This window comes from Hippocampus bargibanti, linkage group LG01, assembly GCF_051943395.1.
Source record: "Hippocampus bargibanti isolate YZ-2025 linkage group LG01, ASM5194339v1, whole genome shotgun sequence".
Taxonomy (NCBI): domain Eukaryota; kingdom Metazoa; phylum Chordata; class Actinopteri; order Syngnathiformes; family Syngnathidae; genus Hippocampus; species Hippocampus bargibanti.
The window spans coordinates 13,659,612-13,677,580 of NC_142734.1; the positions used below are offsets into that span (position 1 = coordinate 13,659,612).

The following is a 17,969-nucleotide window of genomic DNA, read 5'->3' on the forward strand; positions in this document are numbered from 1 at the left end:
CATGCACACAACAATGTGGTGCATCAACTGCGCGTCCGACAAGACGCCCGCCATTCCGCACAATAAACTACTATACTGGTAAGACATTCATGAACACCGTCGTGATCACGCATGCGGGAAGACTGGGGGGGGGGGGGGGGTAAACCTGTCACGACAATCACTGCTTGTGTGCGTGGTGCGCGCGCGACCGAGGATTAATTGCATGTTTTCGTCTTTGCGATGGCGCACTGTTATGCGCGGGCGTGCGCGCGTGTCTCTTGGCCGTTTTTGAACCTGACGTTCAACGCGCGTGCACAGCGCATAGTGAGTGTGTGCGATTTACCTCTCTCCCTTTCTCACTTTCTCTCTCTATCTCTCTCTTTCCCCATCCATCTTTGAATGCATTTTCACTGGCCTGTGAACTCATAGGTCATACTTCTCTTGGAGTTTCCATATGAAATTGAACTATTATGCATACATGTTATGCATACCATTGGTTTTCAATGTTGACAGTGCAGAGGTCGTGGGTTGATCCCGGCGCAAGTCTCCCAAGGTGGAGTTTGCATATTTTCCCAGCCCAGTGTGGGTTTTCTCCGGGTCCTCCGGTTACCTCCCACATTTCAAAAACAGTCATGGCAGGCTGATTGAACACTCAAAATTGTCCCGAGGCGTGAGTGTGAGATTGACTGGTTGTTTGCCTCTGTGTGCCCTGGGATTGGCTGGCAACCAATTCAGAGTGTCTCCTACCTGGCTCCCGAAGAGGGCTGGGAGAGGATCCACCATTCCCCGCGAACCTTGTGAGAATAAAAAAGAAGATGAATGAATCAAGAAAAACATGAACATTTGGTTCACAATAGACTAAAATATTATCCGTAAACCCATATACCAGTGGTTCGTAAACTGCTCAGTTTTTAAATTGTCTTCAATGTAAAATTAACAATGACATTGATAAATGCACCTCGGTAAGGTTCATGAAGTCCCCTGAAAATATCCTCTACCTTAGCCAAAACTTTGCTTTTGATGTTCATGAAAAAGCATTCTTTCGTTTGGTAAATAATGGAGTTTGGACTCACATTCAGAATTCACATTTGTTTTTTTTTTTGTGTTAGAATGTTGAATGGTAGTACAGAATGAACTTGAATCAGCTACTTATAGTCCTAAGAAAAATGCAGTTTGATTTAAAGGGCAACCGACATCACTTTTTTTTTTTTTAACTGACATCAGAAAAACGTTTTATAGCATCTAAAATACCCAAAACACGCAGTATGATATTTTTAGTCAAATGCAAAACACCAATGAAAATGACTTAAAGTGTCCAAAATCTGCAAAAAAAATGAGCTGCGAATTGGGCATTTTTAGAAAGTCCGGCCCCCAGTTCGTGACGTCACGCCAAGAGGTCTTGCATTGCTAGAGAATAAAAACAATGGCTTCAGATTCGGATAATATGCTTTCTTGTTACACATCCAGTTATGAATATGATTCAAATAGTTCTGAAGAGGAAAGCATACATGTTTGCAATCGATTAAAGAATTTATTCCGTGTCATTTTGAGGCAAACGGGCGGGGGGGAATGTCTCACCCAAAAAGAGGCAACAAAATGGCCATCGATCTGTGAGGAATGAATCAGCCCGTTTCCACAGGCTGATAAATGATTTCCATGGAGCTTGGACTCCCTCTGCGGGCGGCTTTTGGACACACACGATTAAAAAAAAAAACCAGTACAGCAAAATACATTGACGTGATGGAAAGACGCTACAATGCGTCTTTTTTTACGTCAGGAGACGGTCCTTTTCTGACGTCACGTGAGGACTCGTCACCAACTCAAAAACAAGACTTCCTGAATGTTCAGCGCGAGTCTTAAAACGTAAAATATAGCTATATGCGGTGGAATCTTATTAAAATACGCCCAGTAGAAGTCACTTGAAGTCATTTTGCAAATTATGGACACAGCTTGTCCGGAGACGTCGGTTGTCCTTTAAATAAAATGGTAAATGGAGTGCACTTATGTCATGCTTCATCTACACTAAGTCTGGTCCCCAAGAGCTTCTTTCCAGCCCGTTTTATATGTGCTCCAACACTTGTGATTCATAATTCCCCGAACACACATGTGTTTTTGAATCGATCTGATTGTGTTTGATGAAGACAGTGGCAAATGTGTAAGCAAAAAGAAAAAGGTTACTTTTATCTTCGATCCTAAAAATGTCACATCCACATTAAGCTTTTTCGCTTCAAACAACTTTCCTTCACCTTGTGTGATCTCTTTTCGGTAGAATCCAACATTTTTCTCTTACTTTGATACAGTAAATTCATCTGCGTTTTCATACTATTCAGCTAGCGCTAAGCTAACCTGCCGTCTCTTGTCCAGCCGGCATGCAAATGACCAAATGTCCTTCGTATGCTGCTGTGACCATGTGAGAGGCTGGCAACGGACTGGCCAAAGCAAAAGCCTTGATACACTGTCCAGCTATTTTTTTCTGGCAAAAGCCTTGATACACTCTCACTGGGCTTTTTATACTAGCTGCTTAACAATTGAATACATTTAAAGCCTGCTAAATCTTCCAATACATGCACACAAAATCACATGTCTGGTATATGCCACGAATACATGTATATGTCACACTTATTAAGTCCTAAATATGGGCATTCAACATTAATTTGTGATAATCAGTGCCTCAGTTGTGAAAACAAACCTCAGGTTTGTCATAGATAAAAAATGAACCAAAGTATTGTCTTGTATTGTATTTGTATTATATTTGAGTGTAGAAAATAACCATCATCAAAGACACGTTATTGTGGAGGAAACACAGTCAGTTCACCAAATGGTGAAATTGAAATGCCTCATTGAATGCTTTAAAAATAGCTTTTGGTGTGTGTGTACGATGTTGGAAGCAGGTGCTCAATGCATGGTTGCTGTTAAGGACGTGTTTAACGACTCCAGAGAACCAGTTACAGTTTATAGCTGGAGCGCCAGTTAGCTTAGCACCTAACATTCTCACAGTAGTTTTAGAGGAGGTAAATAAGCAGTGAGAGTGGTTGACTGTTCATGTTTGTTTGGCCAGATGGGATTTTGTCAAAACAAATACAAAGAATGCTGTACTTAAAGCTGCATTCTCACTGAGGCAGATATTGTCATCAATAAGCATCATCGCGATTGGTTGGTACAGGCCAAATCTCTGCTGAAGGGCACATTTTTATCACTGTAGTACAGTAGTTTGGATAAGAGTATGCAATTTGAAGCCGGCGTGTGAGATACAGTATTTTGGGCACAATGCAATTACTGTTACTTCTGAGTGTTTAAATTAGCCCTCTTAACTAAGTAAGCACAATTAGCAGTCAAAGGTTAACACAATTCAAAGAGTCCATGTTTACTTTTGTAACATGTGATGAGTATGCACAGGGTGATGCTAGAGTTTTTCTGCGAAGCAAAAGAACCCCCCCAAAAAAGCACGATTAATATCATTAAATCATTAAATAATAATACATGTACAGACACTACCCTCCTTACGAACATTCGAGTTACAAACAACATTTGAATATTTTGGTGGGTATGTCGAAAAATATTTGGACACAGATGCTATAAATTACATTTTGTATTGTGAAGTTAAACTTCATCTTATTTATCTTATTACGTACATATACATACTGTTTCTCTCTCTTTGTCTCTCTCTCCTTCTCTTTCTCTCTCTCTCTCTCTCTCTCTCTCTCTCTCTCTCTCTCTCTCTCTCTCTCTCTCTCTCTCTCTCTCTCTCTCTCTCTCTCTCTCTCTCTCTCTAACATTATGTATCATCCGTCTGTGTAAGCTCTCAGTCGTACAGGAGTGGTCCATCGATGAGAAGGTTTCTTCAGCCGTCATCTGTACAAAAGTGAAGGTTTCGGACGTTTCGCCTCCTATCCAAGAGGCTTCGTCAGCGAACTAAAGTCTGACTGGTCGTATCGGCCCCATTTATATATCCCTAATGTCCAGACATGGTGGCGCCGGACACAGCTATGATAGGACCCTACTCTCAGGTTGGGGGGGGCAAGGGACCCCTCCCTGTGGCCCCACTGACGAAGCCTCTTGGATAGGAGGCGAAACGTCCGAAACCTTCAGTTTTGTACAGATGACGGCTGAAGAAACGTTCTCATCGATTATGTATCATCATATTCTCTCCGGTTGTACATGTACATATCTTTATAGAGCATATATTTCATTAAAGGTTTATATTTTAGTACAAACCAATATAGATTACTTATACACACCTTAAATATACTTATATAAACCTTAAACATACTTATATAAGCCTTAAACATACATTCCATACAAAATATATCACAAAGCAACTTATGAACAAAGTCACCTTACAAACGATGGTTTGGAATGTATCTCGTTTGTAAGTTGGGGACTGTCTGTAATACATTTTGTTTATAAGTGCCTTTAAAAACTCTCAATGACACTAAATGATGGTTTCTAAATAAAAAAATTATATTCTGAATGACTTGAGATGTAACTACCGATACTTATAGTTTTTGCTTGTGTTCCAAAACCAGGCTGACTTGGATTTTGATATTTGTATTTGAAGTTGTTAGGGTTACGAGCAGGTAACGTTGTTTTACATTAGCTTGCTGTGATCCCTGTTGAGTCCATTGAGTTGATAGAATGAGACATGTGCGTCATAGATACAAGCAGTGTTTGGAGCTGGTCCATGTGATGATGCGCAGTCTCACATCAGCGAGAAGAGTTAACATGTGACCCTCTACCTGCAGATCTGTTTTGATGAGGTGCGGGAGAAGAGGGGGATTAGAGAAAGGTGGAGGATGGCAATGGGTGGGCGTTCATGAAGACATGCTGAGTCATGCCGCCTGTTTGGGAAGCGCCGCGGAAGCCATTGAGTCAGCAACGAGCCTGTTGCTCAGCAACCGCCATGTGGCGTTCCAACCCGCAGCCCAGCTTGTATGTACTTTCAAGGGATGCACTTGAGTCAGGGTGGATACTACAAACGCATGATCGGAAATACAGATCACTTTTCTTATCAGCGGAGGTCAAAGAGTTAATTATTTTTGATGTGTATAAAAACTACGTTGAATTTGATTTTAAAAATATGCTTTCAATGTTGGACGATCAAAACATCGAAGACACTTTTTGGGACACATTCATGCCACTCGAGTGACATGGATACAATAAACAGGCATGATTAATCAATCTGCGATAGACTGTATGAATGATAAGAAGTATGCTATTATCGACTCCAAACTCTTTTTGATTCTTGAAATTGAAGTCATTTTTAAAGACACTTGTAATGTGTGTTAGATATCTTGAAAAATCTAAATCACAGTCAAGGCCCGATGGATATATCTGGCATGTCATATTTTTAATGTGGACAAAAGGAAAATCATGGACCTCAACTTCTATATTTTTTTCCTTCTAAAATACCAACATTGCAAATTAAAAAAATAAAGTCAATAGTGGTTGAATGGATGCATTTTTCTGGATTCTGAAACTAGGGTGTCCATAAATTTCTCATCTCATCTCATTTTCCGTACCGCTTATTCCTCATTCGGGTATCAGTTTCTAGTGTGCAATAATAATATAAGCTTATCATACTTACATACTTGTATATTTCCCCATTGTGAGACTATTAAAGACTTTCTTATCTGATACATTTGTATGTACTAAATTATAAATACAGTAATGTTTGCAAAATGTCTGTAGAATTGTTTTAAATATTAGAAAAAGGGGAGGGTTCACATTTTTTGAAAACTAAATTGAACGTGGGCACCCCGGGACTGATAGTCGAGTGGTTGGTTGGTGTGTCGAATTCAGAGTGCCTAGGTAACCGATTCAATTCTAGCTCTGGCCTTCCGTGCTTGCGTGGCAAACTACAAACAGGCAAGTACATTGAAAAAGCAATTCCTACTTATTATAAAAGCCTTGAAAATAACCGAAAGAAAAACACAGGTGGACAGCAAATATGCATGACATATCCTTCATGATGACCGATGATTTTAAGCTCGGTTTGACTGACAGTTTGACGTTTTGCAGAGGTGCGTTGAAGTGACACTTAAATCCTCCGTCTCAACGTCCCTACCGAACACGAGACCTCCAGCAGTCGCTCAGCCTCACCACTTAGTATTGCCTTCAATCATGTCCTCATTTCTGCATCTCATTTTGTCACCTTTTATTTCACTTGAAATTGTTTTAAAATTTCTGCTTCAATGTACTTGCTAACACAACATCCATCATTCCCATTAAGGCATATGAGCACCATCATATCTCTTTCGTTGAGTTGTTATTACTGAATACCTATTTCATCTTCTAGGCAAGGCAAAATAAGTGTGTTTATTAGCATGTTTCATGGACTGCACAAGAGTGCTTTTACCAAAATGTTAAAAGCAAAAACAGAAAACAATAAGATATTGCAAATATCCTCATTAAATCCGGCCATCTATTCATTTTCAAATCCGCAGCCTATACCAGCTGTCTTAAATTGGTAGGTAGGAGGCGCTGTGAACAGCCAATCATATGGGAACACAGAAACGAACAACCATTCACGCTCCCAATCACAGCAAGGGACAATTCGGAGTGCTCCATCAACATGTTTTTGGAATTTGGAAGGAAACTGGGTACCCGGATAAATCCCACAGCACAAGGAGAACATACAAACTCCACACAGAAAATCCAGAGCCAGAATCGTACCTTGGACCTCTGCACCATGGCACTGATGTGCTAACCAAGTGAACAAGAGCATCATGAAATCATTCAAGATCATTTGTTTGAAATGATTAAAACAAAAAATCACTCACATTAAATTACAGCATGGCAATTGCGATTTTAAAAAAAGTGTGAATATGCCCATTTGGTCACATTGATACCATAATACATGCAATACAATCACATCCATTTTGAGGTGTGCTATCATGCCTATTCAGTCAATTGAGTACCATATTGTTGGTACCATTATTAGTACTGTATACTATTTGGTCACATTGGCACAATCATGCTTCATTTTGTAATCATGTTGGCATCATTTGTCGGTGTCCGTTCAGTTAACTTTCCTTCCACACTGCCTTGAATGATGCGACAAAATGCTAATGATGCTTCGCTCTACATGCCCTGAAAATGCGCATGTACAGGCTTGTGTGTGTGTGCGTGTGTGTCTGCGTGTGTGTGTGTGTGTGTGTGTGTGTGTGTGTGTGTGTGTGTGTGTGTGTGTGTGTGTGTGTGTGTGTGTGTGTGTGTGTGTGTGTGTGTGTGTGTGTGTGAGTGTGTGAGTGAGTATTGCACAGAGGATTGTGGGTGGATGATGGAAGATTGTTACGTCAGATCCCAGATACACATCGAGCAGTTTTACTGCAGCGTGGGGAGAACCGTTTTGTGTGTGTGTTTGTGTGTGTATGTGTGAGTGTGTGTTCACACGCGCATGCATATGTCTGCGCGCGTTTTGCGTTCTGCAGTGTTTTGTGGGCTTTAAAACACCCCCACAAAGCACAAGTTGCTCTTAAGTTGCAAATGTGTAAGAGTGTGAGTGTGTTGGCTGAGGACGATATGGCAACAAAGCATAACGTAACAAAGTACAGCTGTTCGTCATTGCAGACTAGTATTATGTCGTCTAGTGTAATCGCAGCATGTGCAAGCCTATGTAAGATTGATTGGATTAACCTTTATTAGTTTTGCAGTGGAGAAATTTATATTTCACAGCAGCAAAGTTATGAAAGTAAGAGGAAAGGAAGAAGTAGAAAAACAAATACAGGAGCTGCTGTGAAGGCAGCCACTCTCGCGGCACCATCTTTAAAAAAAAAAAAAACTAATTAACAAATACTGTGACACAACACAAAAGACACAGATCATTCAATCTTCAGCACTTTCTGCACCCTCTTTGTTGCATGAAGCAGTTCTAGATGAAAGAGGAGAGGATCAAAGTGTCCTTTTCACCAGTTAATCAGTGACGTCATGGTGGAATGTGGACGTCTGCTACAAGCTAAATGTTGAAAGCAAACATGAAGTTGTAGCATCCATTGACGAAAAGAGACTGTCCCATGTAGATCCGATTCAATTCCAAGCCGCGACAGTTCCACATACACATCGGCGATATATTCCGAAGATGTTCAGAATATATTTTGGATTTCCGGATTAATGGGGTGTGATTTGAAATTTGAAATATATTGAGTGGTACCGAAATCAAGCCTGTTTAATTATTGTGGTAAACTTGTACTTAGTATAGCAATGACCATTTAGTAAAATGGATCGCATCATTTTTATTCAAGGCCTTGTCAAGATACGCAGTTTGTTGCCATTCACAACGGTCACACTGTCCATATACAGTAGTCACATTCGTAACATCATGGCTGTTTAGTCATGTTGATATTGCTGGTGTTGTCATGCCAATTTAGTGAAGTTGCCTCTTGTATCATATTGGAACGATCATGCCCAATTGTCAAGTTTGAACCAACAACGTCTGTTTTTCAAGTTATTGCCATCATGTCAATCTGGTCCTGTTAGTCCCATCATGCCTATTTAGTCCGTGTGCTACCATTGTGTCCGTTGTGTGTTTAGTCAAGTTGATATCACAATGTCCATTTAGTTTCGTTGGCACCATCATGTCTGTTACTTGAAATGTTCTGCTTCAATCATGCCCATTTTCACACTGTGGTATAACAACACATTCATTTATTCAAGCTAGGGCTAACATTAAGTCACATTCGTACCATCGTGCTTATTTTGTCATGTTTCTATCATCATGCGTCTTAAACATGATTATCATTGCCATTTAGTATGTTCGTACAATCATGGACTTTGAATCACATTGTTGTGGTCATGAATTTTGTTTTGGTCACACTGGTACAACTTGCCCTTTTTAGAAAGTTCAAACCAGAATGTTAATTTACTCAAGGTGGTGCCAACAGGTCTATGTTTCTTTAGCCAGGTTACAGCAATGTTCTTTGTTAACCCAACATGCATATCTAGTCATGTTTGTATCATCCGGATGTGTAAGAAATGTTGGTATAAGGTCTATTTAGTCATGTTTAACATGTTCGTTTAGTCAGGTTGTTATCATCATGCCTAGTCCATCATGTTGAAATCATCACGCCTATTTACTCCCGTTCTTATTATTATGCCCATTTTGTCACTTCTGTATCATCGGGCTGATTTAACCAAGTTGCAATCATTGTGGTGTCAGACTACTACTTTCTGGTTGAAGGAAGAATGGGATGTGAGGTGTTGTCTTATGTATTGATTGGATTGATTGATTGGATTTGCCTTTATTAGTCTCGCAGTGGAGAAATTTACATTTCACAGCAGCAAAGTTATGAAAGAAATGAAAGTAGAAAAGCAAAACACAGGAGCTGCTGGAAAGGCAGCCACTCTCGCGGCGCCGTCTTGAAGTCAAAAGAACAAAAAAAAAAAATGATTGTCTGCACATGCCTAAGGATTTCTGATTGGTAAAGGAATAGGTTTTTTGTTGTATCCAAAATGGACACTTGCGTCCTGTATCTTCTATCCAGTGGAGGATGCTTTTTGTATAATATGTCGTCATCTATTACATCACATGTTGGTGGGGAATCACTGAAGGTGTCGAATGTGCTGGGGCGTAGTTCAACCTACCCATTTGTCTCAACGCACTCATCTCCAAAACATCTATGAGATTCACACCAGGTTTTTCAGTCGTTATATGTTTAAGAAGACTTACATTCGGCCCACTGTATGCATCCATATCCTTTGCTAAACATCCTGACTCCTGCTGTTTCTCCTCTACATGGCTAATTCCACACCTCCTTTGTTGGATCCACCTCTTTCGCGCTTCCAGAACCTGGTAGTCAATGAAAAGAGCCACTTAGTCAAATGCAAAACAAAACATGGGGAACAAAACTAGGTGGGATATGAATTCGAACCAGAGGCATAATATTATGACAATCATAATTGCAACAATAAAACACTATGATAAGCTCATGAAGCATCTCTGTGGAATTGTGTACAATATCAACACCATTTTTCATGAATTCATAACCTTGTAGTGGAGTAATGGACCACGCTTGCTCACTATTTGAACTTGGTGTAGAACTTCTTGATTTGTAAAAAAAAAACTAAATAATCGTAATTCCTACATCTACAATATTGTTATGGCCTACCTGAACCTCTTTAATCAACACAACAACATGTGACAGAATAACTAGACAAACAGAGACTCTCCAAACTTCTAAAGTGCCATCGGTTACAGCTTTGTTGTGTAATAATGTACATTTTGAGTCATAACTACAACCTGAAACATCTTAGCTTGAATTTTTTTTCTGATTCCTACATAAACTTCCAGAATCATCTCAATCGCCACTGCAATCTGCCCAAAACAGGTCCACACGAACCATTGCCCTGTCTATTTTAGAGGTCTTCCTGCTGCAACGCATCTGATTCAAACAAACAGGATCATTGTCAGGCTACTCAGAGCTTGTTGATGAGCGGATCATTTGAAGTGTGTGGAAGGAGGGAGACATATAAAATCCACTGTTTTGCGCGTCTTGAGGACCATACTTGGCCAATCCTCTTCGAGACCGAATAGTCCACCTCGAGATTCCTCTTAATGTGCACATTTACAAATTTGCTGTGTAATTCTGGAACTTCCTTCATCACCTGCTATATAACATCTTGACCCATTGAACCTCTAAAATGTTATTAATTCCTTCTTCTACAAACACATACTGTATCTAATTGATACATAGTTGATTTGTTTACTTTTTTATTTTAGTGGGACAGTGCACATTATTCAGCACAAAAAAAACAATGAAAATGTGCCAGACTTCACAGCATAAATGCTAGTTTTCAGCAGGTCTTAAGGCAGGTTTCTAAGATAGCATATTGAGATAAATAAAATGTTCAGACCAAAATGATCGAAATTACTAAATAAAAAGTTCATGAAAGAAACAATACAAACGTTACAGGACTCGATTACAAGGCTAAAGACCAGGACAAACAAATCACTTCACTACAAATCACTACAATCACGACAAATAGGTTAGCCAGAAGCCTCTTGGAACAGGCTGGAGTCTGGACTCCAACAATATGCAGAATCTCTACACTCTCGGGGCATCTTGTATCTATTTTGCCCAAGTTCACAACCGCTTCGTGGACTATTGGAATCTCCTGATCACCACAAGGACCCACTGGAGAAAATATAGACTTGTTTAAACTTCATGACACCATCTACAACCTTACTGTGGACTACCACTACTAAAACCTGATGTAGAATAGTTAAGTAGTAGAAGTTTGAAGTCAATGAGAGACTTGATGGAAGTGGGCCAGTGAAGGCACATGAAGGTAGGGTGATGTGCGATAAACTCTCTGGCGACATCGATTTGACATACTGGAGCGTATCCTGGAACTTCATCCAGATGTCATCTATTCCCCGAGGCTTTATGTTGTAGCGACAAATCAGGGAACTTCAATTGCCTGATAACTGAACTCTGAAAGACCTAAGACTGGATTATTTTCCAGTCATTTACATCAATGAATGGGCATAGTCAGTTGGGGGTTTCGCTGTTTTGTCCTCATCATTCACACTCACACACAAGCAGACACTCCCTTGCTAGTCTTCAAAGGGGCAAGTACACACACTATGTTTTATTGTAAGAGCCTAGGAAGGAGGAATGGTTCTGTGGACCATCTGCAGGGTAGGGGGGGATAAGACCTCCGGGTCTGCTGGCATTTGGATGCTGTGTCTCACACACGCACACACAAACACAGAGCTCACAAAGCGGTGGCTCACTGACACACATTTGCCAGAGTCCCTGTTGTGTTGGAATGTAGAGCGTGGCAAGCCCACCGGGTACACGAGTACTTGCTGGTGTATTTGATATATAAAACTACATTGAAATGTATACGTCAAAGCACCTCATGTATGTGTTTTTTTCAAATGTTGAACACAATTAGGATTCTGATAAAACCCCACGATTTTGTAGTCTAACGACTGACAACAATTTAAAGTAATGAACATGTTTTTAAAAGCGTCAAACGGCACGCGCACACCTCCACCCACCCATACACATACACACGCAAACATAAACACACACACACACACACACACACTGCAGACACCCCACACATTGACACTCTGCTGTGCAGCATGACTCATCATTGTGTGTGTGTATGTATGTGTGTGTGTGTGTGTGTGTTTGCGTGTGCTTGGCAGTGCCCACGTTTGCTTCTGTTTCATCTTCACGGGTCTTTGATCATGACGATAATGATAATGAGGATGGTAATGATGATACTGACATGCACCCACACTATCGATGGCACCTGTCAAACCAGCATTGAGCTTGTATTCAACGAACCACTCCTGTATTTGTCTTCAGTGTGGAAGGTGAGCCACGCTGTCCAGAGGCTCTCCCTTTTTCAGATTCATTGTTTGGCCACCCTTACACCTCAAGCACCAGCACCTCCAGTGGGCTCCTGGGAGCCTCCCACGGACAGGTAGTTTCAAGATAGCCATATTGTTTATCAGCAAGTTGTTTGCTCCAAACCTAACTCTGTAGATTTTGCTAAACAGGACAGCTCGCCCGTGTCTCCGCCAAGCGCGTCAAGCTTGACGTGGGCTCAGCGGAGTCGCCAGCAGCCTGCCAGCCTGGCACTACGCAAGCAAGAGGAGGAGGAGAGCAAACGCTGCAAGGGCTTTTCTGACAGCTATGAGCTCTCCACGGACCTCCAGGACAAGAAGGTGAAACAAACACACACACACACACATGTGGCCCTCTTTGAGTCCATACTGTTAGAAAGGCCTCTGATTAACTGTTGTTCGTTCAGGTGGAGATGCTGGAGAGGAAGTACGGTGGGCAGTTTGTTTCTAGACGAGCGGCCAGGATCATTCAAACGGCGTTCAGGCAGTACCGCATGAACAAGAACTTCCAAAGGCTGCGTAGCTCAGCCTCGGAGAATCGGATGACCCGACGAATCATTTTGTCCAACATGAGGATGCAGGTATATGCACACAAACACTCTCACAAACACATACGCATTTTCATGTTTTTTGGTGACCACTTTTTGCATCATCACTGACGGGGACCACCCTTTCCAAATGACTTACAGCTTAAAAAAGAATCAAGCATGCACACAGTGGCTTTGTCAGCACAACTTTAGACTTTATGAAGTCTTGTTTGGACCATGTCTTTTGGGGACTTCAGAAAAAAACAATTTTACGTGCGTAATGGGGACTAAATTTCAATATACAGTGTGGCCTTGGCTTACGAACTTAATTGGTTCCCAGACAGAGTGTGTAAGGTAAAAAGTGTGTATCCCAAAAATTAATTTCCCATAGGAAACCATTAAAATGAGAATAATCCTTTCCCAGGTCTCCATAAAATATAATTTTCAACTAAATAAGCCTTAAAACTACAGACAATATTTGTATATATAACCTTATTCTATGTATAATAAATGTGCTATTGTATTTGAATGAAAGAAATACACTGCACTGTATAATAAAGTCACTTTATTTGTGATGGTCGTTGATGGCTCTTAATTGACACCTGTTGCTTTCTAACTTGTCTTACGGTCTTACGAAACTGAGGCATCACATTATCATTCATCATGTTTATGATTCTCATAGCCACAGTCTTCTGAATTGAACTGTTCAATAAAAGCCTGCACATCATTCCACTTAGCAGCCATCTCCTCCTCCTCGCCCTCAAATGACAACTCCTGAATGTTGAGGACCTCATTATGGTCAGCAACAAGCTCCTCGATGTCATCTGCATCCACTTCGAGTCCCGTAGGTGCTGGCAGAGATTTTATTACAACAAAAGGCGCGAGTCCGATTAACGCGAAAAAAGAAGGTGGGCGGGGGCGATCCGTCCAACCTATCAAGCTAGGCAAAATAAAATGGCGAAAAACTCGCGATCCCGGAAAGCAACAAGCTTACTCGATCGCGGCTAACAAACACCTCGGGCGAAGCAAACTCTTGTGCTGGCAAGTCCAAGACACTGGGGAGGCGCGAGACGTTGTAATCATGTCACTGGTGAGGTGACAGCCACTCGTTGAAATGTCCCAGTATCTGTGATTAGGGGATTGACAGCAGCTGGCAGCGGTCGGGAGCGGCGGCCCCGCCCCAGATGTCAACTCGCATGTGACAAATTCGGTGTCATTAGTCACGTGAAAGCATCGAGTAAATAACGCCTTTGTGTAAAGCAGGGGTGTCAAACATACGGCCCGCGGGCCGGAACCGGCTCCCAAGGAGGTTCAATCAGGATAATTTGGAAGTGGAAAAATGCATAAAAGACATGGAATTGATATTTTTAATTCGCTGCGATTCATGGCTTATCCTCTAAGGGGCACACTCGTTCCATCAGATTAGAAGACACGCCGCATCACTGAGGCAGACTCAAAACAGCAGACGGTGTCAATGTGCCATCTACTGCTTGTTACGACGTTGTTAATACTTTGGTCTCTGCCTCTCCGCTACACCCTCATTAGCCAAAATGTCATTATCCAAACGGAGAAAAGTAGATAAGGAATGTAGAATTTTCAAAGAAAAATTGACCATGGCCTATTTATATACAGAGATGCACGCAAAACCTTTGTGCTTGGTGTGTTTGCAACAAGTTTCGGTATTGAAGGAATATAATATTCGACGCCACTACGAGACTCATCACAGCGAAAGATATGATGGGTTGCAAGGACAACTGAGAAGAGAAAAGATTAACGAATTGCTGGCGGGTCTGAGGAAACAGCAGTCAACTTTCTTCCGGAGCCGAGAAGTCAATGAAGCAGCGGTAAAAGCCAGCTACCTAATTGCTAGCGAAATAGTATTAGCATCGAAGCCGTATTTCGACATTTCGACGGTGACTGCGTTAAACGATGATGAAGGCGGCTGAACTTGTATGTTCCGAGAAGCGACAAGCTTTTGCCAATATTAGCCCGACGAGGAATACTATAGCAGAGAGGATTTATTGCATTTTCCGTGGCAATTGACGAGAGCACTGACATCACAGACGTGGCCCAACTGGCCATATTTATTCGAGGAGTTGATGAGACATTGACTGTTACTGAAGAGTTTCTTGAGTTGGTGCCAATGATGGACACCACAACAGCCAAGGACATTTTCGGCTCTGTCGTTGCTGTATTGGACAGAGTTGGAGTGGACCGGTGCCGCGTTGTCAGCCTGGCTACAGACGGCGCGTGATCCATGTTCGGAAAGAAAGCAGGTGTCGCGACAAAGTTCAAAGACAAAGTACAAGCCCTTAATGGAGGAGATTGTTTCTGGACATTTCACTGTATTTTGCACCAGGAGGCATTGTGTCGCAAGTCGCTGAAAATGGACCACGTCATGGAGGTGGTTGTTCGCACTGTAAATTTCATCCGGTCCAGAGGTTTGAACCATCGTCAGTTTGACAAACTTCTCAGCGACAGCAACATTACCCACAGCCTGCCATACCACACTTTAATGTTAGTCAGCAGCTTCAAAACAAAAGTTCTGTGATGGAATTCTACTGTTCATACAACTCCATAAATTTTCAGTATGTATTGTATGTGTATGTATGTTTCATGTACGAAGTTTACAGATTTACAGTGAACACTTTCTTCATTACAGGGATTACATTTAGATTTTATATGCGTATGTGTAAGTGGTTTAAAAATTCCCTTTCTTTAAAAGTCTCATTTAATCTTAAAGTGCATTACTATATTTTTCAGTACAAATTAAAGTTTTGGGCCTTTGTACAATCAGTGGGATCAGTTGCAATGCATATTTGTGAATGATAAAAGTAAATTGCACATTTCTCTAAGGAAATATGAGGTGTTTCATGAAATGTTTTGTAAAAGGATAGTTCATTAAATGTCAATATTTTCCTAATGTTCTTGTGCTTCTTTACATCAAAACAAAGGAAATACATGATATTTTTTCTATTTTTAGCAGAGTATGGTATAATTTTAATGGTCCGGCCCACTTGACATCTCCCTAGGCCGTATGTGGCCCGCGATGCGAAATGAGTTTGACACCCCTGGTGTAAAGCTTTGTTGCGAAGGATGGTAGCAATGGTGGACTTAGCATATCGGTACCGGGCTCTTTATTTTTAGAATGGTAGTAGAAAGTTACTCTCAGGGAAGTGACACACAGATGTCTCGCAAAGCTTGATCGTGGCGTGGAGTCGAGCAAGTCGTAGTGTGAAACTCCATCTAATGCTGAGCAGGTCTCTGGGAGTTGCCTGTGTGTCTGAGTCCGAGATGATTCTGATCTTCTGTCCCGCGACGGCTGCGCCTTTATACCATTTCCTAACGTGGAAAAAGTGTCAGGCTGAGATTCGCATGAAAGCCACGGTGCGCACCTGTGACGCCACAAACGCACACCTTGTTCGTGTTTCTCAATCATCTCCTTCTTCTTCTCGACTGTAATTTTGTTTTGTGTCTTCTTCGGCTGAACACGAGCCTGTGGTGGGGTCTTTTTGGTCCCATAACAGCAAAAGTATCGTTGAAGACGATCGACGTGTGCACTCATAGAAAGGGGGTGTGGAAAGGTAGGCCGGCTGGGACGCTGTTCGGTCGTGTGCTTTGATGTTCTTCCGCCGAATATTACTCCGCCAGCCGTGGTGGGGGGTGTGTATCGCGAAAAGAACTGTTTAATCCAAGGTTTAGTTTTCATGAATTTAACGTTCGTACACACACACACACACACACACACACACACACACACGCACGCACACACACACACACACACACACACACACACACACACACACACACACACACACACACACACACACACACACACACACACACACACACACACACACACACAATACTAATCATTCAATCAAATACAGTAGAATGTAAGAATGTTGTTCTTATCTGTCATCCTGTTCTGTGTGTCCAGTACTCCTTTGATGACCGTCAGCCGCAGAATCAAGGTTATTCAGGTCCGCAGGGGTCCGAGGACACAAGAGACATGGATGATTCTTTCTCCAAGCAGGTATCAGCTCTTAGCAATTAATTTATGCTAATTTGAAATCAGTCCTGATGAAATAAATGTCATTAATGCAAAGTTCATGTTGATTTGACTCAGTACGGCTGTTCGTGCTTCTGCCTTGTGATAATATGTTAGCGCACCAACTATTAGCATTGGATTGGATTGGATTGGATTGGATTGGATTGGATTGGATTTGTCTTTATTATAGTCTCGCAGTGGATAAATTTACATTTCACAGCAGCAAAGTTACGAAAGGAATGAAACTAGAAAAACAAAATACAGGAGCTGCTGGAGTGTGCCCTGCTATTGGCTGGCAACCAATTCAGGGTGTCCCCTGCCTCGTGCCCGAAGACAGTTGGGATAGGCTCCAGCACCCCGCGCGACCCGAATGAGGAATAAGCGGTACGGAAAATGGATGGATGGAGGAGCTGCTGGAAAGGTAGCCACTCTGGAAAGGCGCTGTCTTGAAGTCATATTCATCCATCCATGCCTTATCTGTTCCGCGCATCCTCTCGAGGGCCATGCGAATGCTAATGTCCCATCTTTTTTCAGGCACACCTTGAATTGGTTGGCAGCCAATCACATTTCATTTCAGCAAAACTAATTTCTAACTGCTAACTCGTGGTCATAATGTAAAATACTTGTTGAGCTGATTTTCGGGGTTCATTTTAAGCAACCTGTACATTAGAAGACTTTGAGATTTGAAAACCAAATATCTCACACTTGCTCTTATTTAAAGAAATGTTTTAGTCACAGCTTAGACTCAGAAAATAGGCTGGGAATTTTATCCCCATTTTCAAGTCTGACATTTTTTTGAGCAATTTGAATGCTCCATGTTTTGCGGAAATACTCGCGTTTTTGCGAGCGTTGCACATTTATTCTTGACACTTCATTTCTTGTTATTTTCGAGCTCATCTATCATTTGTTGGGTTTGTGATATCTTAGCAAATACTGAAAGACTTGTTATCATATCAAATATCTTGTATACTTCCATCAGGTCAAACCGAGTTAAAGACTAATCAAAACTATAGTTGAGATGACACGAGCCCAGTCTGACAACAATAAAACTCTA

The 17,969-nt window shown here is 41.5% G+C and overlaps 1 protein-coding gene across 2 annotated transcripts in view; it reads left to right on the top strand.

Moving 5' to 3' along the window:
* The window catches only part of LOC148903200 (IQ motif and SEC7 domain-containing protein 1-like), a 52,672-nt gene continuing 34,703 nt past the window's right edge, over window positions 1-17,969 (top strand). For both annotated transcript variants that reach the window (XM_088997771.1, XM_088997779.1), the window contains exons 1-5: window positions 1-78; window positions 12,297-12,414; window positions 12,491-12,658; window positions 12,745-12,918; window positions 16,805-16,900. In XM_088997771.1, coding sequence (XP_088853897.1) covers window positions 2-78; window positions 12,297-12,414; window positions 12,491-12,658; window positions 12,745-12,918; window positions 16,805-16,900 — 633 coding nt within the window. In that variant the 5' untranslated portion in view covers window position 1. The remainder of the gene's footprint in view (window positions 79-12,296; window positions 12,415-12,490; window positions 12,659-12,744; window positions 12,919-16,804; window positions 16,901-17,969) is intronic.